The sequence below is a fragment of the Crocodylus siamensis genome, chromosome 1 (genome assembly GCF_052110815.1).
Source record: "Crocodylus siamensis isolate JL-2025a chromosome 1, ASM5211081v1, whole genome shotgun sequence".
NCBI classification, from domain to species: Eukaryota; Metazoa; Chordata; order Crocodylia; family Crocodylidae; genus Crocodylus; species Crocodylus siamensis.
The window spans coordinates 295,650,060-295,665,382 of NC_143395.1; the positions used below are offsets into that span (position 1 = coordinate 295,650,060).

General features: G+C 41.2%; 1 protein-coding gene across 1 annotated transcript in view; it reads right to left on the reverse strand.

Moving 5' to 3' along the window:
* Nucleotides 1–15,323, reverse strand: part of VWA3B (von Willebrand factor A domain containing 3B) — a 134,405-nt gene that overhangs the window by 8,160 nt on the left and 110,922 nt on the right. Inside the window, exons 24-28 of the mRNA XM_090064991.1 lie at nucleotides 14,676–14,793; nucleotides 11,518–11,642; nucleotides 9,526–9,663; nucleotides 8,863–8,960; nucleotides 610–848 (exon numbers count right to left, since the gene is read on the reverse strand). Coding sequence (XP_089921117.1) covers nucleotides 610–848; nucleotides 8,863–8,960; nucleotides 9,526–9,663; nucleotides 11,518–11,642; nucleotides 14,676–14,793 — 718 coding nt within the window. The remainder of the gene's footprint in view (nucleotides 1–609; nucleotides 849–8,862; nucleotides 8,961–9,525; nucleotides 9,664–11,517; nucleotides 11,643–14,675; nucleotides 14,794–15,323) is intronic.

Consider the following 15,323-nt stretch of genomic DNA (forward strand, 5'->3'; position numbering starts at 1 on the left):
TTGAGTGAACATAATCTACAGTTATTAAGAAGAGTGTAAGCAAACAATAAGGATGTCAAGATTTCTTTTAAACCAACGTAAGGGTATAACTGTAGTGTAAAAGCTATGTTGTACACATTATGGCCCAGAAATTATGCAAGAGGCAAGCATTTCTTAAGGTGATATCTTTTATTGGACCAATTATGTAGTTGAGATGAAGTTAGACAAGTTTTCAAATGCAAGGCATTCTTTGTCAGGGAGACCTGACAAAGAATGTCTTGTATTCAAAAGCTTGTCTATTGACCAATACATAGTTGGTCCAATAAAAGATATCACCTTAAGATATCTATGCCTCAGGAATATAACTAGCATAAACAGATAAAATCTTCATGTCCCTGCACTGAAGGTACGTCCAGAAAAATGAGCATGCCTGTACAAACTTAGGAGGAGCACTGTTTAAAACATAAATAATGGAAGCTGGGCAGACTTCCAAAAGAGACTGCCAGAGTCACTGTTCCCGGCAGGGCAATGGGATACTGTAAAGGACTTAAGCAATCCATTTGGTTTCTAATATCCATGATTTTCTAACTTAACCAAATCAATTGTTTCCCCAATTGATTTTTTTTTTACCTTTACTTTCAACTTTGTCATGAGGCAGTGAATTCCTTCCTTTGCCTTTTACTTCCCTCCTTCTGGGAATCAATAAAAGCTCCACCGAGTCTGATATCTCCTCTCTTGGATTCCTTCTGCTCTCCATTGTCCCTTTTTTTTTCTTTTTCCCTCCATCTTCTCTTATACTTCTTTTCTTTTCTTCTTCTTCTTCTTCCAGTGACGACTGACGAATGGGCTTTACAATTTGTTTGTTTGGACTAAAATTGGACAAAGATACACACTAATGAAGACTGGGCATAACTTTTGGTGCTTCAAAGCTTTCTAACTTATTAGCAGATTAACAAATTGTACACCACTTGTCCCATGTCTCTCTAGGCTGATAGAAGAAGGACTCTTCACACTGACTGACCACTTATCAAAATTCTGTAGGTTGCAAGTACTACGACTCAACTTGAGTTGTAAAAAGTAACAAAAAGCAAACGACGGCCAAACCATATCAGAACCAGTGGAGTCTATATTTGTTAGGCAATGATAGCTCTCACTCGTCTATCTACCCTAGTTGACTCTTGTCACTAACAAAGACTGGCTGGTCCCTAGACAGTATTCCTGAGAATCTCATATTGTAAAATAATTCCCAGCTGAGAATTCTCATCATGCCATAGACAGTCCTTGGATAACCTAAAAATAACCAAAGGGGTACTTCAAACAGTATAAAAGCAAAAATTCCTCCTCTCACTGCATTCAAGTCCAGATCCTTGAAGGTGTAAAATTCTCACTTGGTACCTATTTGGTTCAAATCTTGTCTGGGGCCTCTGGGTGCTTCTGTGATACTACTATCATCATCAAACTTTTGTTTCTTTGCATTAAATTACATTTATATTGGCCAGCAATGTGTGTTTGTTAAACTCATATGATATGATGTTTGCTTACAGAGAGGAATACCACTGAAGTTCAGCATTTTCACATGATTCTTCTATAATGCTTCACATGACAAGTTTCAGCTATGAACACACTGCCATGGTTGACAACAGTCTCTGAAAAAAATCTGAGGTATAACGAAAATCGGACACAATCTTTATTTGAATAATGCAAATAGCACTGCTAGCATTAGAACCAATTAATGTGTATCTAATGACATACTACAGCTTAATGATTTTAAATGCATAGTTTCTCACAAGTAGAGAAATAGTCATTAGACACTATGGGTGTTTGCAGACATGCTCTGGGAGGTAGGGAAAGGCACTTCAATAACTACAGCACCAAGAGCGGTGCTTACTAAAAGTGCTCAGGGCAACACATGCATCAGCACACCTGCACTAAAAAATGGTGCACTTTAGTTCAAAATGTACGGCTGACATTTCTTAGTGCAAGGACACTGATACATATGAGGCTGGAGTCTGCTGAACCAAAGTAATTACCAGGCTCCAGAAGACTTGATAAATCAAGTCTGCTCCAATGCACCGTAAATACAGTGCATCAGAGCAGCCTCCCTTCATATGTATATGAGCCCTACATATTAGATTTCTTAAAAAGTAACTACTATAAAGTAATGTAATGGATAGTTCTGAATCTTTATGGTTCAATGAGGAAATTAATTCAGTCAATGCCCAAAATGGGACACGAAAAGTATAAAAATGTTTGAAAGTGTAATATAAAATAATGAGAGAGTTGTTACTCTTCCACGAGAAAATTATTCAATGTAATGTCTTAATGGAAAGCTAGAAGTAAATGAAGACATATATGCAACAGTGGAATATTTTGAGTCAGTAAATTGTGCTTATCAGATGCCACGTGGTAAAACCTTACAAACCTAAATTCTCCAAAAAGCTGAAAAACAAAAATATAATAATCCACAATATCTAGGTAGGATTCAACCTCTATGGCTCACTTATTCAAAAAATAAGCCACGGGAAGCCACAAACATCCCCCTCTCGCCTGCCTGCATCATGCAGGCACCAGAGATGCAACAAAAGCCCCAGGGCTGTTGGTTTCTTCGTCCTTGGGACTCGATTGTCTCTGCTGCCCCAACATTTCAAACCCGCCCCCCCAATTTTAGCCCCACCAACATACCCTTCCTCAGAGACACTCTGAGTACTCTGAGTGAAGAATGGGCCCACACCTTACCTCTCGCAAGCCCTGCCACTTCTCCAATCGGTCTTGGTGCCGATGGAAACTTCCATGTCTTATGGTGAAAAAAAAATTGCTGGGACATCCCTCTGCAGCCCAACCAGGCTTGAACTTAAAACTTCCTGGCTAGACACACCGCAGACAAGTCCCTAAGCCCCAGGAGGAAGATACACCACCTGCCTTTCCATAATGCTGGCAGGAAGGGGAAGTTGGAAAAGCAAAAACGGCCTCTTTTCTTCATTTTGAATTTTAGGGCAACCAGGAAGGCTGTGGCCCAAGCACATTCAAGCCAGTAGCCACGGAGGCTTTTGTTGCGTCTCTTGGGCTGTGCCTGATGCTAGCAGGGAAATGACAGATATTTGTCACTGCCCATGGCCTCCTCTTCCATGGCACAGGGCCATAAGTCAAGGGTTTAAATTTTTCTTTTGTTTTGTTTTTGGGGGGGGGGGTTGTGTGGAGTGTTGGTGGAAAAACCTTTGTATGTTACTGTGGTCATGTGGTAGAATGGGTCTTGGCAGAGACCTGGGCTTGTGCCGGATGCTTCATGTTGTGGTGTGGTTTCTGTGTTTTCGACCACCAGGTTGTGAGTCCCAGGCCAGGTGTCATCTCTGTACTTGCCCCTGTCCTGAGGCAAGCCAATTTCTTTTTTTTCCCACCACGACACATGCAAGTTGCCATGGGCTCCACAACCAGTTGGAGTAGTGGCAAGGCTCCAGGATGCAGAAGTGCAGGCCTTGGCGTGGCATGCCAAACCCCAAAGGGTTGGTCTCCCCATCCTGCTTGGGCCTCTGTCTCAGCTGCCCCAAAATTTCAAAACAAAAATAAAATAAAAAATGCCATTTTGGCCCCACCGTCTTCCCCTTTGTCAGAGCCACTCCGAGTGCAGAACAGGCCTAAGTGTGGGCCTTGGCATGGCATGCCGAACCTTGAATTTGTAAACTCTTGGCCTAGTATACAGCATTCAAACTCCTAAGCTACAGAGCCCAGACAGCCCCACTGCCTTTCCGCAGCGCTGCAAACACCAGGACCACAATCACATGCAGCTCTTTCCCAATACCAGCCCACACTAATAAAAAAAAAAAATTCAAACCCTTGACACAATATGCCCTGTGCCCTGAAATAACATGCCAGAGCCAGCCACAAACATCTCCCTCTTCCCTACCTCCATCATGCACACCCCTGGAGATGCAACAAAAGCCTCCAAGGCTGCTGGTTTCTTTGTGCTTGCACCTCAGCTGTCTTAGCTGCCGCCTCCCCCCCACCAAAAGCAATTTTGGCCCCACCATCTTCCCCTTCCTCAGAGACACTCTGAGTTGTCTGAGTGCAGAATTGGTCTAAGTGTTGGCCTCGGCATGGCATGCCAAACCCCAAAGGGAAACCAAAGGGGTTTGCCATGCCACATTGAGGCCCACACCTTTCCACCCTGGAGCCCTGCCACTTCTCCCATTGGTCCTAGGGCCAGTGGCAGCTTCCATGTGTCATGGTGAAAAAAAAAATTCTGGGATAACCCTCTGCAGTGGGGGCCCAGTGGCCCTACCTAGGCTTGTATTTATAACCTCCTTGCTCAATTTACAGCACACAAACTCCTAAGCAACAGGGCCAAGACAGCCCCCCTGCCTTTCCACAGTGCTGCAAACACTGGGACCACAATCACATGCAGCTGTTTGCCCCACACCAGCCCACACTAATAACAAACAAAAAATTCAAACCCTTGATGGACGCCCGTGTCCTGAAAGTACATGCCAGAGCCAGCCACAAACATCCCCCTTTTCCTTGCCTGCATCATTCTTAGCCCCATAGACACAACAAAAGCCTCCAGGGCTGCTGGCTTGTTCATGTTTTGGCCTCGACTGTCTCGGCTGTTAAAATAAACAAAAGAAGCCATTTTGGCCCCACCATCTTCCCCTGCCTCAATAGGTAACTATGGCAAACACTGGGGCCACAGTCATATGCAGCTTTTTGCCCAACACCAGCCCCCAGTAATTTGAAAAAAAAAAATTGAACCCTTGATGGATGGCACTGTCCCCTAAAAAAAGAAGCCATGGCAGGACAAGCATCACATACTGTACATTCAGCTGTTCTCCGTGCTGCAAGGGAGCAGCATGGTGGATATACAAGGGTAAAAAAAAACCCACACAGGAAAAGAAGTGGAGCAGCATATGTGGGGGCAGCACACGATGCTCAAAACAAGAGCCACACTTCAGCTGCCAGGCAAGCTATGAGTGGCAAGATTGCCACTACTGCATCCCCAGGAACTTCCCAAAACCCCTGATAAGGCTGCTGAGTACACCCCAGTGCCTCCTCTACCCAGCCCCAGGTAACCTGCCATGCACCAGAGCACACATGGAACAGGCATTCCCCATGGACAGTTAGCAATGGCACAGTGCCACTGTTAGTTGTCCCCAGGGAACCAAATGTCCATGCTCATGTGAACACAGCAAGAGAGAGCATGTAACTGTGTACAAAAATACAACGGAATATATGAGGGAGGGACACAGCTAGATGGGGAAATACTTTGAAAAATGTTATTGCCAGCATGTAATTTTCCTTTCTTTTTCATCCTGGAAAGGAAAATTCAATATAGCAAAGGAAATAGTAGTGACAAATAGTAAAAATAAGGATTTGAAAGAGACAGGCTGTATGGATGACTATGGCCAGTCAGCTTGCAGTGAAAGATTAAACGAAAGAAAGAGAGCATTAGGCCTGTGCCAATAGGGAAGTATTCGATTTGGATTTGACTGATTCGGAGGGCAGTGATTCAATTCAGAGATTTAGATCACTGTCCCAAACTGATTTAGCTAAATTGGCTTTGGAAGATTTGGCACCGACTCAGAGAGGTTTGGAGTTTCAGCCATAGACTATAATGGGGAATCACTGAAATACCTATAACTTTGTCATTTTTTGGCTGATTCAGATAAAAATTGCAGGGATGGTAGCTCCTTCTGGGGGTATGAAGCCTGCCAGGTCTCAATAGGTACAGGGGTTTCTGGGATACTGCACCTCAGGCTGCTGACAAGCAAAACTCATTGGGGGGGGGGGGTTCGCGCGCGCATGCGCGCACGCAGCAGGGTGAAAACTGCAGGCATGCTAGGCCTTGCCAAGGCCATGAAGCCTGCCAGGTCTGGAGCAGATAGGTGCAGGGGTTTCTGGAAAACTGTACCTCAAGCCACTGAGACAAGCAAAACTCATGACATGTGTGACTGTCTGCTCATTAAGGCATGCCCTCACTGGCGGTGAGGCCTCTACACAACACGGTAGTGTGCCCCAATGAGGTATCCTCCTCCCCTACAGCTTCATCCTGGTCCATCACTTTAAATGACAACAGGTAATAATAATAGGCAGCACAGTAGCACCAGCAGCATCTCAGCCAGCGAAACTGTGATAGAGCTTTCTTTTCTTTCCTGCAGGAGCTTCTTCTCCAGCTGCTGCCAGAGAAGTCTCCCTGCCAGCCCCAGCCCTAGAGCATAGATGTGACCAGGGCCCTGCATCCTTCCGGTCAGCTAACTGAGGACAGGTGCTAGGGGTGTTAGTCTAATGACATGGCACTGGCAGACAAGGTTATTTGGGTCAATCTGGTATTTAATACCAAGCAAGTCTTTTGTCCTGAGTTTTTGCATATTTATAACAAGCTACTATTTAACCATTAAAATATGAAAGACTTGATTTTATAAAAGCTTTTAATTATTTTCTACTAAAAGATACCTTACTCAATAGAATACGGTCATATCATTTTTTTCCACACACATGCAGTTTTTGAATTTGTGATGTTAAAAATACATTATCTTCCTCTTTTTAAGTATACAAATCAGCCTATATCATTAGCAATTATGGTAGCATTACACTACAGTAAAAAAAGCTCATGAAATATAGTCACAACATATAATAGTACGTGAACAGCTATAATAGGTGCAAACCTGGGAATTTCTGGAAGATGTTTAATCATTTCTGTGTGGCCTCAAATTATGTATGTCACTCTAGAGGCTAAGGTCAATGCATTCTTGAACACTACAGGCAATATAACCTGTAAACCTTTTTAAGTACAAAATAGGCAGGGTATCTAAAACATTGGCTTGAATTCACTGAGTTGTAGGGTTTTCTGTCTTTCAAGTCAATACATCAGGGCACAGCAGGCCTAGCAACTGGCAATAAAGCTCTCGGGGCAACTGAAGAAGCTTTAAATTTGTCTTCTGGGGGTGGTATTTGTCTATCCTCAAAGGCATCTGCCAAGCTATTGGGGAAAAATTACCATATTCTTTGTCAGCACTGTCACTGCTACATGGATTGTGAGGACACTCATACGGGAGATAGGAGACATGGGCGAGTGGTGCCTCTTGAGTGCGACGGGGGGGGGGGGGGTCCCCCAGGGGGTGATCCCACTGACTGGGGGAGGGAGGGTCCTCCCAGCCACTTCCAGAAGCAGTGCAGCCAATTTTGCTGGAGGCCCTGCTCCCCAGCCAGCGCTTGCATGGCGGGCACCAGTTCTCCCACCTGCACCCCTGCCCACTGCCTGAACAGGGAGTGTGGCCCATCAGCAGGTGCACCAGCGCTCACAGGGTATATGTGCTCCCCCTACGTGTCACCACTGATAGCAGCCCTGCATTCCTCCCCCATTAATTATTTATGCTCTTAGTATGGATAAAATACATAAATAGAGTTGAGAGCAAAGACCAAAAAGGAAATGACTTCATCACTGAGTCAGTCTCTCTTTGCCCTATGAATCTTGTATTCTTGGCTGCACTGGAGTGAACAGTACAGTCACTCATGCTATTTTATAGGTTCATGTTATATTAAAAATGTACAAAGACACCTTTGGATGAAAGTGGCATTAGCTGCTATACTTTGTTCTGAACTCTGTGCCGTCAGGGGGGTTAGGCCTGCTATGGAGCACATCTACCAGACTAGGCTCCTTAGAGGATTCAGGCCTTGGACTGCTAATCTGTAAAGCTAAAAACACACTTAGGTTTGAGACAGGTGTCAAAATATTCAGAGTAGCAGAACTTCTGGCATTTAAGTTACTTTTCTGGCAAAAGTTTGGGTGCCTACACACCCTCAGAAACCTAAGCACCAAGTAAAGGGAAAGGATTTTAGTAGATCACATTTTTTGTCTTAGCAGCTTAAATTCTACTTAATTCTCCTTGCATATTCCCCCACACACCCCCAGTACCTGTTCTTTTTTCAGCTCTAAAAGACCTCTTTAAAGGAGGAATGCAGGATAATGATAAATTCAGTCTTAGTTTTGAATGGGAGGTATTAACTCATTCCAATTTATCTAGCTCATCTTCTATCTTTGACTAGATTTTGCGAGACCACCAGTCTCTTCCCATGGCTTTAAGTAGTTTTGGGAAAAGAACCTCTCTTCAGTTTCTGGATCAGTTTTACTATACTCTTGTTCTTTTTGCTGATAAAAGGGGGTCAGCTGTAGCCACAGACTCTGAAGTCTCTCTATGCTTTAAGCTCAGAAAGGGCTTCTGCCACTCAACACGCAGCATGTTAGCAGAATCTGAAGGGTACCACTTCTCAGGGTTACTTCAAAATGGATCACAGTTAGAGCTATCAAAAGTCTAGACAGAAAGTCAAATTTACCTGGAAACAGTGGGAGTTCAGATTCTATTCAACCAGCAAACCATATCAGCCCAGATTTACCTATGTTCTGCATGCCTGACCTAATGCTCAAGGCACCCTACACATACTTTCCACAACAACCCCTGGACTCAGGTCAAATAAAAGATTCAGTACCTTAGATACAATCTGTAATTTAAAGCACAATGTAGCCACATATTTATATCACAAAAAAAAAAAATTAGTAGTCTTGGTACAAACATAATCTCCACCCCTGTACAGTGCCAGTTTCTGCAGGTGAGCTGCACTATATCAACCTTCGACAGACTGGTTTGATGCTTAATAACAAGGAGTTAAATAAGGGAATGCTGCCAGATGGGTTGGAGATTGTGTCAATAATGTGCATCAAATCACTTGGCCATGTGTCCAGGACTTCCTTGAAATAAATAAAATAGCTACTTGTTATAGCACTAGATATGGGAATTCTAAAGCAAAACTGAACACCAAACATGTCTCCTCCTTTCAATATGTAATTTAGAGTGCACATAAAATAACGTTCACACATTTTGGTTCAAGTGTACTTACATCATGTAATCTACCACCTGGGCCATTTTTATAAAGCGGCAGGAAGAAGCATATTTAGCTTGGCTGACTTTAACAAGCCCACTTCGTATACAGTGTTCCTGCAATAACACAATTAGCATTCAGCCAGTTAAAATCAGTAATTTCTGTACATCAAAAATAGTAGTTAAAAACAAGGAAACTTGCATATAAAAGCCACTTTAGTGAAACTATAATCTGCAGCTAAATAAATTGGATGACAAAGTCCTGATAAGTATAATTCTTCTTTTTTTTTTTTAATAATGAGCCAGAAAGGAAAAAAATAAAATTTTCTTGGTTTATTGGAGACTATTATGATAATAAAATGCATAGAAAATTAGATTTAATGTGGTAAAAAATATTGTATTCCTTACCTTTGGCAACGTGTACTCTGTGAAAGTGAGCAGACAGATTATGGAAGGCAGAAAACTGTTTAATTTACGGTTAAATAACTCTACACTATTTATCACTTATTGTTCATTATGCTGGCTATTTACTCCGCCCTGAAACCTCATTTGATTTTGGTCAGCTGCTGATGGCAAATGGAATCCTTTTTTTTTCCTAACCAGGTCAGTTACACTCATCTCATCAAAACAAAATTATTTTAATGCCAAGGCAATGTATACTTGCTTTTAGAAAGCTACTTACTTTCTTATTGTTGTACATTAAAACTGTGTAGAGTTTATCATCTGGTTGAACTCTATTCGGTGTTGCTATGACAACAGCAGGTGCATAATAATAATCTCCCATCTGTATCCCAGTTCTGGAGAACACATAGTCTCCAACCTATATATCAAAAAAGAGTTGGGTTGCAAGAGCATCATAATACTAGTTTTACATGGCATAAGAGACAGATATTCAGACTGTCTGACTACACAAAACACAGTGCTAATGTGTTTCAGTGCCTTAATATGGAACACTAGTGGAAAGGGTAAAGAATCTGCCAGTGCTGACTACTCTTCAGTGTCCACTGGCTCAGCCCCTTGAAGTGTCAGTTCACAAAACAGGAATATATGGAAGACTCCTACAGAATTTCAGAGGAACAAACAAATAGATTTGCTAGAACCTAGAAATTATTCTTGTTGTGTTCACTATGTTTGTTAAGTGGCCACGTTCGCCAATCAGAAAAAAGTTACACAGAGTTATGTAACAGTTGCTAGGCAGACCGTAGTTGTTTTTCTGCCATCAATGTAAGAGATAAGCAGTAGCTAGAACTTTCCACAAGGCAGAGTCCAGCATCAGTCAGTCAGTGCCATGGGCCTATCGAAAGGTGCCTCACGCAATCACACCACCGCACGTCACCTAAGCTATAAAAGGAGCCTCCACCTGATCGTCAGGGTCCTTTCTGCATCCAACGGACTCGGAACGATTTACGGCAAATTATAACGGACACGGCTCGGCCTTTGGAGTGGCCAACCGAAGGAGGATGCAGAGACCCGCCTGATCCCGGCGACCTGAAACCCCAGAAACTACTCACCAGCCAGGTTCATCGGTCTCGCGCACCATTAGGGCGCGTGAGGCATGGTGAGTTCTAGCTGCTGCGCGGCTACGTTGATAGTCACTAATAAAAGCTACCAGGCTTGTTCACCGTTCTCCTGCTTATTTGTGATCTGTGGTAAGCCCGACCAGGGAAAGATCCTGTAACAATTCTAACTCTTAAATCATTAAATCCTTAGAAGGTAATTATGAACCATACTCTGCTTTGTATAGGTTTTTGATCCCTCCTGTCAAACTCTATAGCAGGACAATAATTCTTTAATTAAGATCCATGGAATAATTATTTAAATATATATTTATATATAAAAATTATAAATGTTCTACTATATTCTGAAGACTTTTCCAGAAAGGATTCTCCCTACACAGAATACAAGGGTCTGTAAGGATTCTCCCTACACAAAATACAAGGGTCTGTTTTTTATGTCAACAGGCATTATTCATATTCTCTAGGAAAAAAAGTCATATTTCTAGTTTTAAAAGTGATTGAAGCAGAGTAATGTATCTCTATTTGTATCCACCATATCTGCAGCAACTATAATAAGCATAATTTAAAGGAGAATCATGATAAAAGATGGTTAGCATATTGTTCTAATTTTAAACTGACCCAACACAAGTCATTCCCACATTTTGGTTTTAGCAAAACCTTTTTTTACCTGAATATGAATCAATAACTACAAATCAAGTCCTTACAGCTACTGCCCTTACAAAATCTCACAGAAGAATCAAATAACTATGAAAGGATCCAAAAGGTTAAACGCAGTAAAAATACTAAATTAAAAACCATAAATACAGTCCCAAGTCAGTTGACATACCAGCGTTAATGCACCTTAGCACGTCTACACGTGCCTTAAGGCGCTTTAGCCATTGTGCCTAAATTTGATACCTGCGTTTGCCTAAAATCACCATTTTTAAGGCACATTAAGGGCACACACATGTAGACATGTGCCCTTAATGCACCTTAAATCGAGCTAAAGCTCCTTATATCGGCATGTGTAGATGCATCCAGAGAATCTTAAAGTTTTCAAATGTTTTCAAATTATGGAAATGACCAAACTATTATTTATCAACTTGTTTGTACGCAAATGGCAAAACAAAAGTTAATGATGAGTATATGTTCCCTCAAAAATAATAATAGCGTTTCACCTGCAAAGATGGGCAAGGCATAGCACCCCCCACAATAATAATGAATTTAGTTGGTACAATGTGCATCTCTCCATAGCTGAAGTCAACAAGTGCCCGGGTGGAACTGATACTTTTCATCACTGTCCCTAAGGGAAAAAATATTTTAAAATGATATTCCATTTACATATTATTTTTATCGATTATGGAAGAATTTTAAAAATCCAGTAGAGTGTAATATGGCAGTGTACTTCTTGCATTCAAATTTATATTTGTATTTAGTTTTCATTATTTTCATTTACTAGATAAACAGCATGAAAATGTACTGTACAGGATTTATGCATAAAGCCACAGTTATACTCACTTATGTGAAAGCTACACATATGCATTAGTGTCTGAAGGATTGGGACCTAAGAGAGAATGTACTTGGTAAAAGGACAACTTCGAAATCCAGTGTTATATATACATTACTACTACTACTACAAGTACCTTAAAACACTAAAGGTACAAAACAATTCTAAGTAAAGTGTTTATAAAGCTTAACAGAAGCAAAAGCAATACTTTAATTTGGGCCCTAATTCAGCAAGCCTTGATGTCCATGCCTGACTTCAATCTTGTAAGCAGGCCAAATAACTTGCATGAAACTAGTCACATATCTAAAATCAGGTATGGACTTTAGTATTCTGCTGAATCAGGACCATAATGAAAAAGCAAACAACTACTGACTTATCATGTTACTCTGAGATATTCATTTAAGTTTTCTGTGCTTATTTTCTTGTTTGTCCAATAGGGAATTTAATACCCATCCACCCTAAGATAGAAAGCCACTCTATAAATACTCTAAAACTAATCTACTTCTGCTAATAAGTTGGTAAAATGATTGCAATTGTCTTCTCACTGGATACAGTATGTGTAGTTTTGTTAACTGCAACCTGCTGCAAGTGACCCGCATACATTTTATTTCATTTACTGAAAGGGCCAAATATTCAAAAGGGAGTAAAACTAACAGTGTGGTGCACAATAATCCAATTTGTGTGCATAAAAGGATTTTTTTTAAGGACACTCTTGTAACTAGATTGGTTGCCCTCTCCCCTGAAAAAAATATCCTTAGTATGAAAAGCAGAATAACAAACTGAAAACATTTAGTAAACTTTTTTATTCTTATATATCATTATTACCATGCCAAGCCCACCATCAACATTCTGTTTTGTATTATAACATTGAAAAATAAAATTGTAGGTGAATATCTGAGTTACACTCCGCTCATTCTGATTAATTCAAAAGTAGAAAAAGCACCACTGATTTTTCACATTACCTCCCTTTCATTCATCTGCTGTTTTATCCAATTTCCATTTGGCAACAGAAGAGGTTTCAGCAAAAATACATCATCAAAAGACTATTCTTAACTAACATTTCAAAACTAGACAAAAACCAAGATGATTTTTGATCCAACTGTAATATTAAAGAACTTCATTTGTGGCTGACTGTTACCCTAAGTAAAGTACATTTCATAATAAATGCCTTTATCAAAGTATCCTTTATTTATTTTAATTTTAAATTATTCAGTGTTCATGAAAACACAGTATTAAGAACATGAGATAAAGGCCAGACACAGTGCAAACAGATGAGGGATAACCTTGCATGCAGAGTTCTGCCAAGATACTTCAATCCATAGTACCCACACTATTCCATTTCTGCACCTCTCCTAAGAATAAAGGGGATAATAATTATACCAGTGTTTTCTGAGGTAGGCATGTGTCCCAGGATATTAGATCATCCATATGAGAAGGCTTGATTTGATTTTTTCAAATGCCACATCATGGAACACAATTTTACACTATAAGTATCATAGTACTTAGGGGTGGGAAGGGATCTAAACAGATCATCAGGTCCGACCCCCTGCCCCGGGCAGGAATAGGTGCCAGGATCATATCACCTCAGCCAAATATCTGTCCAGCCTCCTCTTGAAGACCCCCAAGGTAGAAGAGCGCACCACCTCACTTGGGAGCCCATTCCAGAGCCTGGCAGCCCTAACTGTAAAGTAGTATCTCCTGATGTCCAGCCTGAACCTTCTCCCTAACAATTTGTGGCTGTTATTCCTAGTAACCCCGGGTGGTGCCTGAGGGAACAGAGCCTCCCTCAATTCCCACTGGTCCCCTCTGGTGAGTTTGTAAACAGCTACCAGATCCCCTCTCAGCCTTCTCTTGTGGAGGCTGAATAGGTTCAGGCCCTTCAGCCTCTCTTTATAGGGCTTGTCCTGCTGCCCCCTGATCATGCAAGTGGCCCTCCTCTGGACCCTCTCAATGCTAGCCATATCTCTTTTGAAGTGTGGTACCCAGAATTGGATGCAGTACTCCAACTGTGGCCTGACCAATGCCACATAGAGGAGAACGATCACTTCCCTGGACCGGCTTGTGATGCATCTGTAGATGCACGACAAGGTGCAGTTAGCCTTACTGACCACTTCCTCGCATTGGCGGCTCATGTTCATCCTGTAGTCAGCAATGACTCCATGATCCCTTTCTGCCCCCATGTTGACAACAAGGGAGTTCCCCAGCCTACAGGTGTGTTGCTAGTTCCTTCTCCCTAGATGCAGCACCTTGCACTTGTCTGCATTGAATTCCAACCTATTCTCATCCGCCCATCTCTGTAACCTGTCCAGATCTAGCTGGATTCTGTTCCTCCTCTCCAGAGTGCCCACCTCGCCCCACAACTTGGTGTCATCAGCGAATTTGGACAGGATGTTTTCCACGCCCACATCCAGATTGCTGATAAGGAAGGATGTTGGCTTATAATTCAACAAAATGGCAAACATCTAGTAAATGTTTTGAACAAATAAATGGTGCACTTTGGTGCACTTTTCTGCACTCTGCTAAATCCTAAATGGAAATAAGCTAGCACAGCAAGAGCAAAAAATAAATTGATACTAGCTTATAATTTAAAAGGAGTACCACATTTGTTGCTAAACCTTTCCACCTTCTTAAATACATACACCTGTCAGCAAGAGGTCTGCATAGTTTTCTGACCTTATAAAAAATACTGTGTGGGGAAGAAAAAGATTAAAAATTCCAACTTGAATCAAATTAAAACTTAGCCAAATGAAAACAAAATAGTAAATGTTTATTTTTATTTTGTCTTTTCAACAAGTAAGGAGGTGTTCACATATGCACAAAAATACTTACCTGGGAAATATAATCCTGTGAGGTCTGATCTTGCAATCACCTTTTGGCCTTTGAGAGTTTCAAACACTTTTCCTTTTTTAGTTTGTGGCCTTATACACTCTTCTTTAAGATTCTGAAACTGAAGAGAAAACAAGATAGCCTTCACAATGATAACCAGTCAGGACATAGCTATCTTTTGAATGAATGATACGTTCATGTAATTTCATGTCATGGATTAAATCTGTGAGGCTGTCAAAAATTCACAATAAACTAAATTACTGTAAATAACAAGACCTCTTAGCAAACACAGCTTTAAGACTATCTACGCCAGAGATTCTCAAACTGTGATCCAGAGATCTATTTGGGTGGTTCACAGAAAGGTGACCTAAGGCTAAAGCTGACAAACTTCCCAGAACTTTGCTCAAAAAAACAGGCACTTCCATCACATTAAAAAGGTAAAACTACTGATATTAAAATATGAGTTGTATGCTTTGATCTGTAGAACAAAAAAACATTTATTAAGTGGTCCACTGAGACCCTCAGCAATGTTCAAGTGGTCCGTGGGAAAAAAAGTTTGAGAACCACTGATCTAGGCTATCTAATAGTTCCCACTTTAAGATCCTCATTTTAGTTGCTCATAACAATTCTAGTATTTGACTATTCAGACTG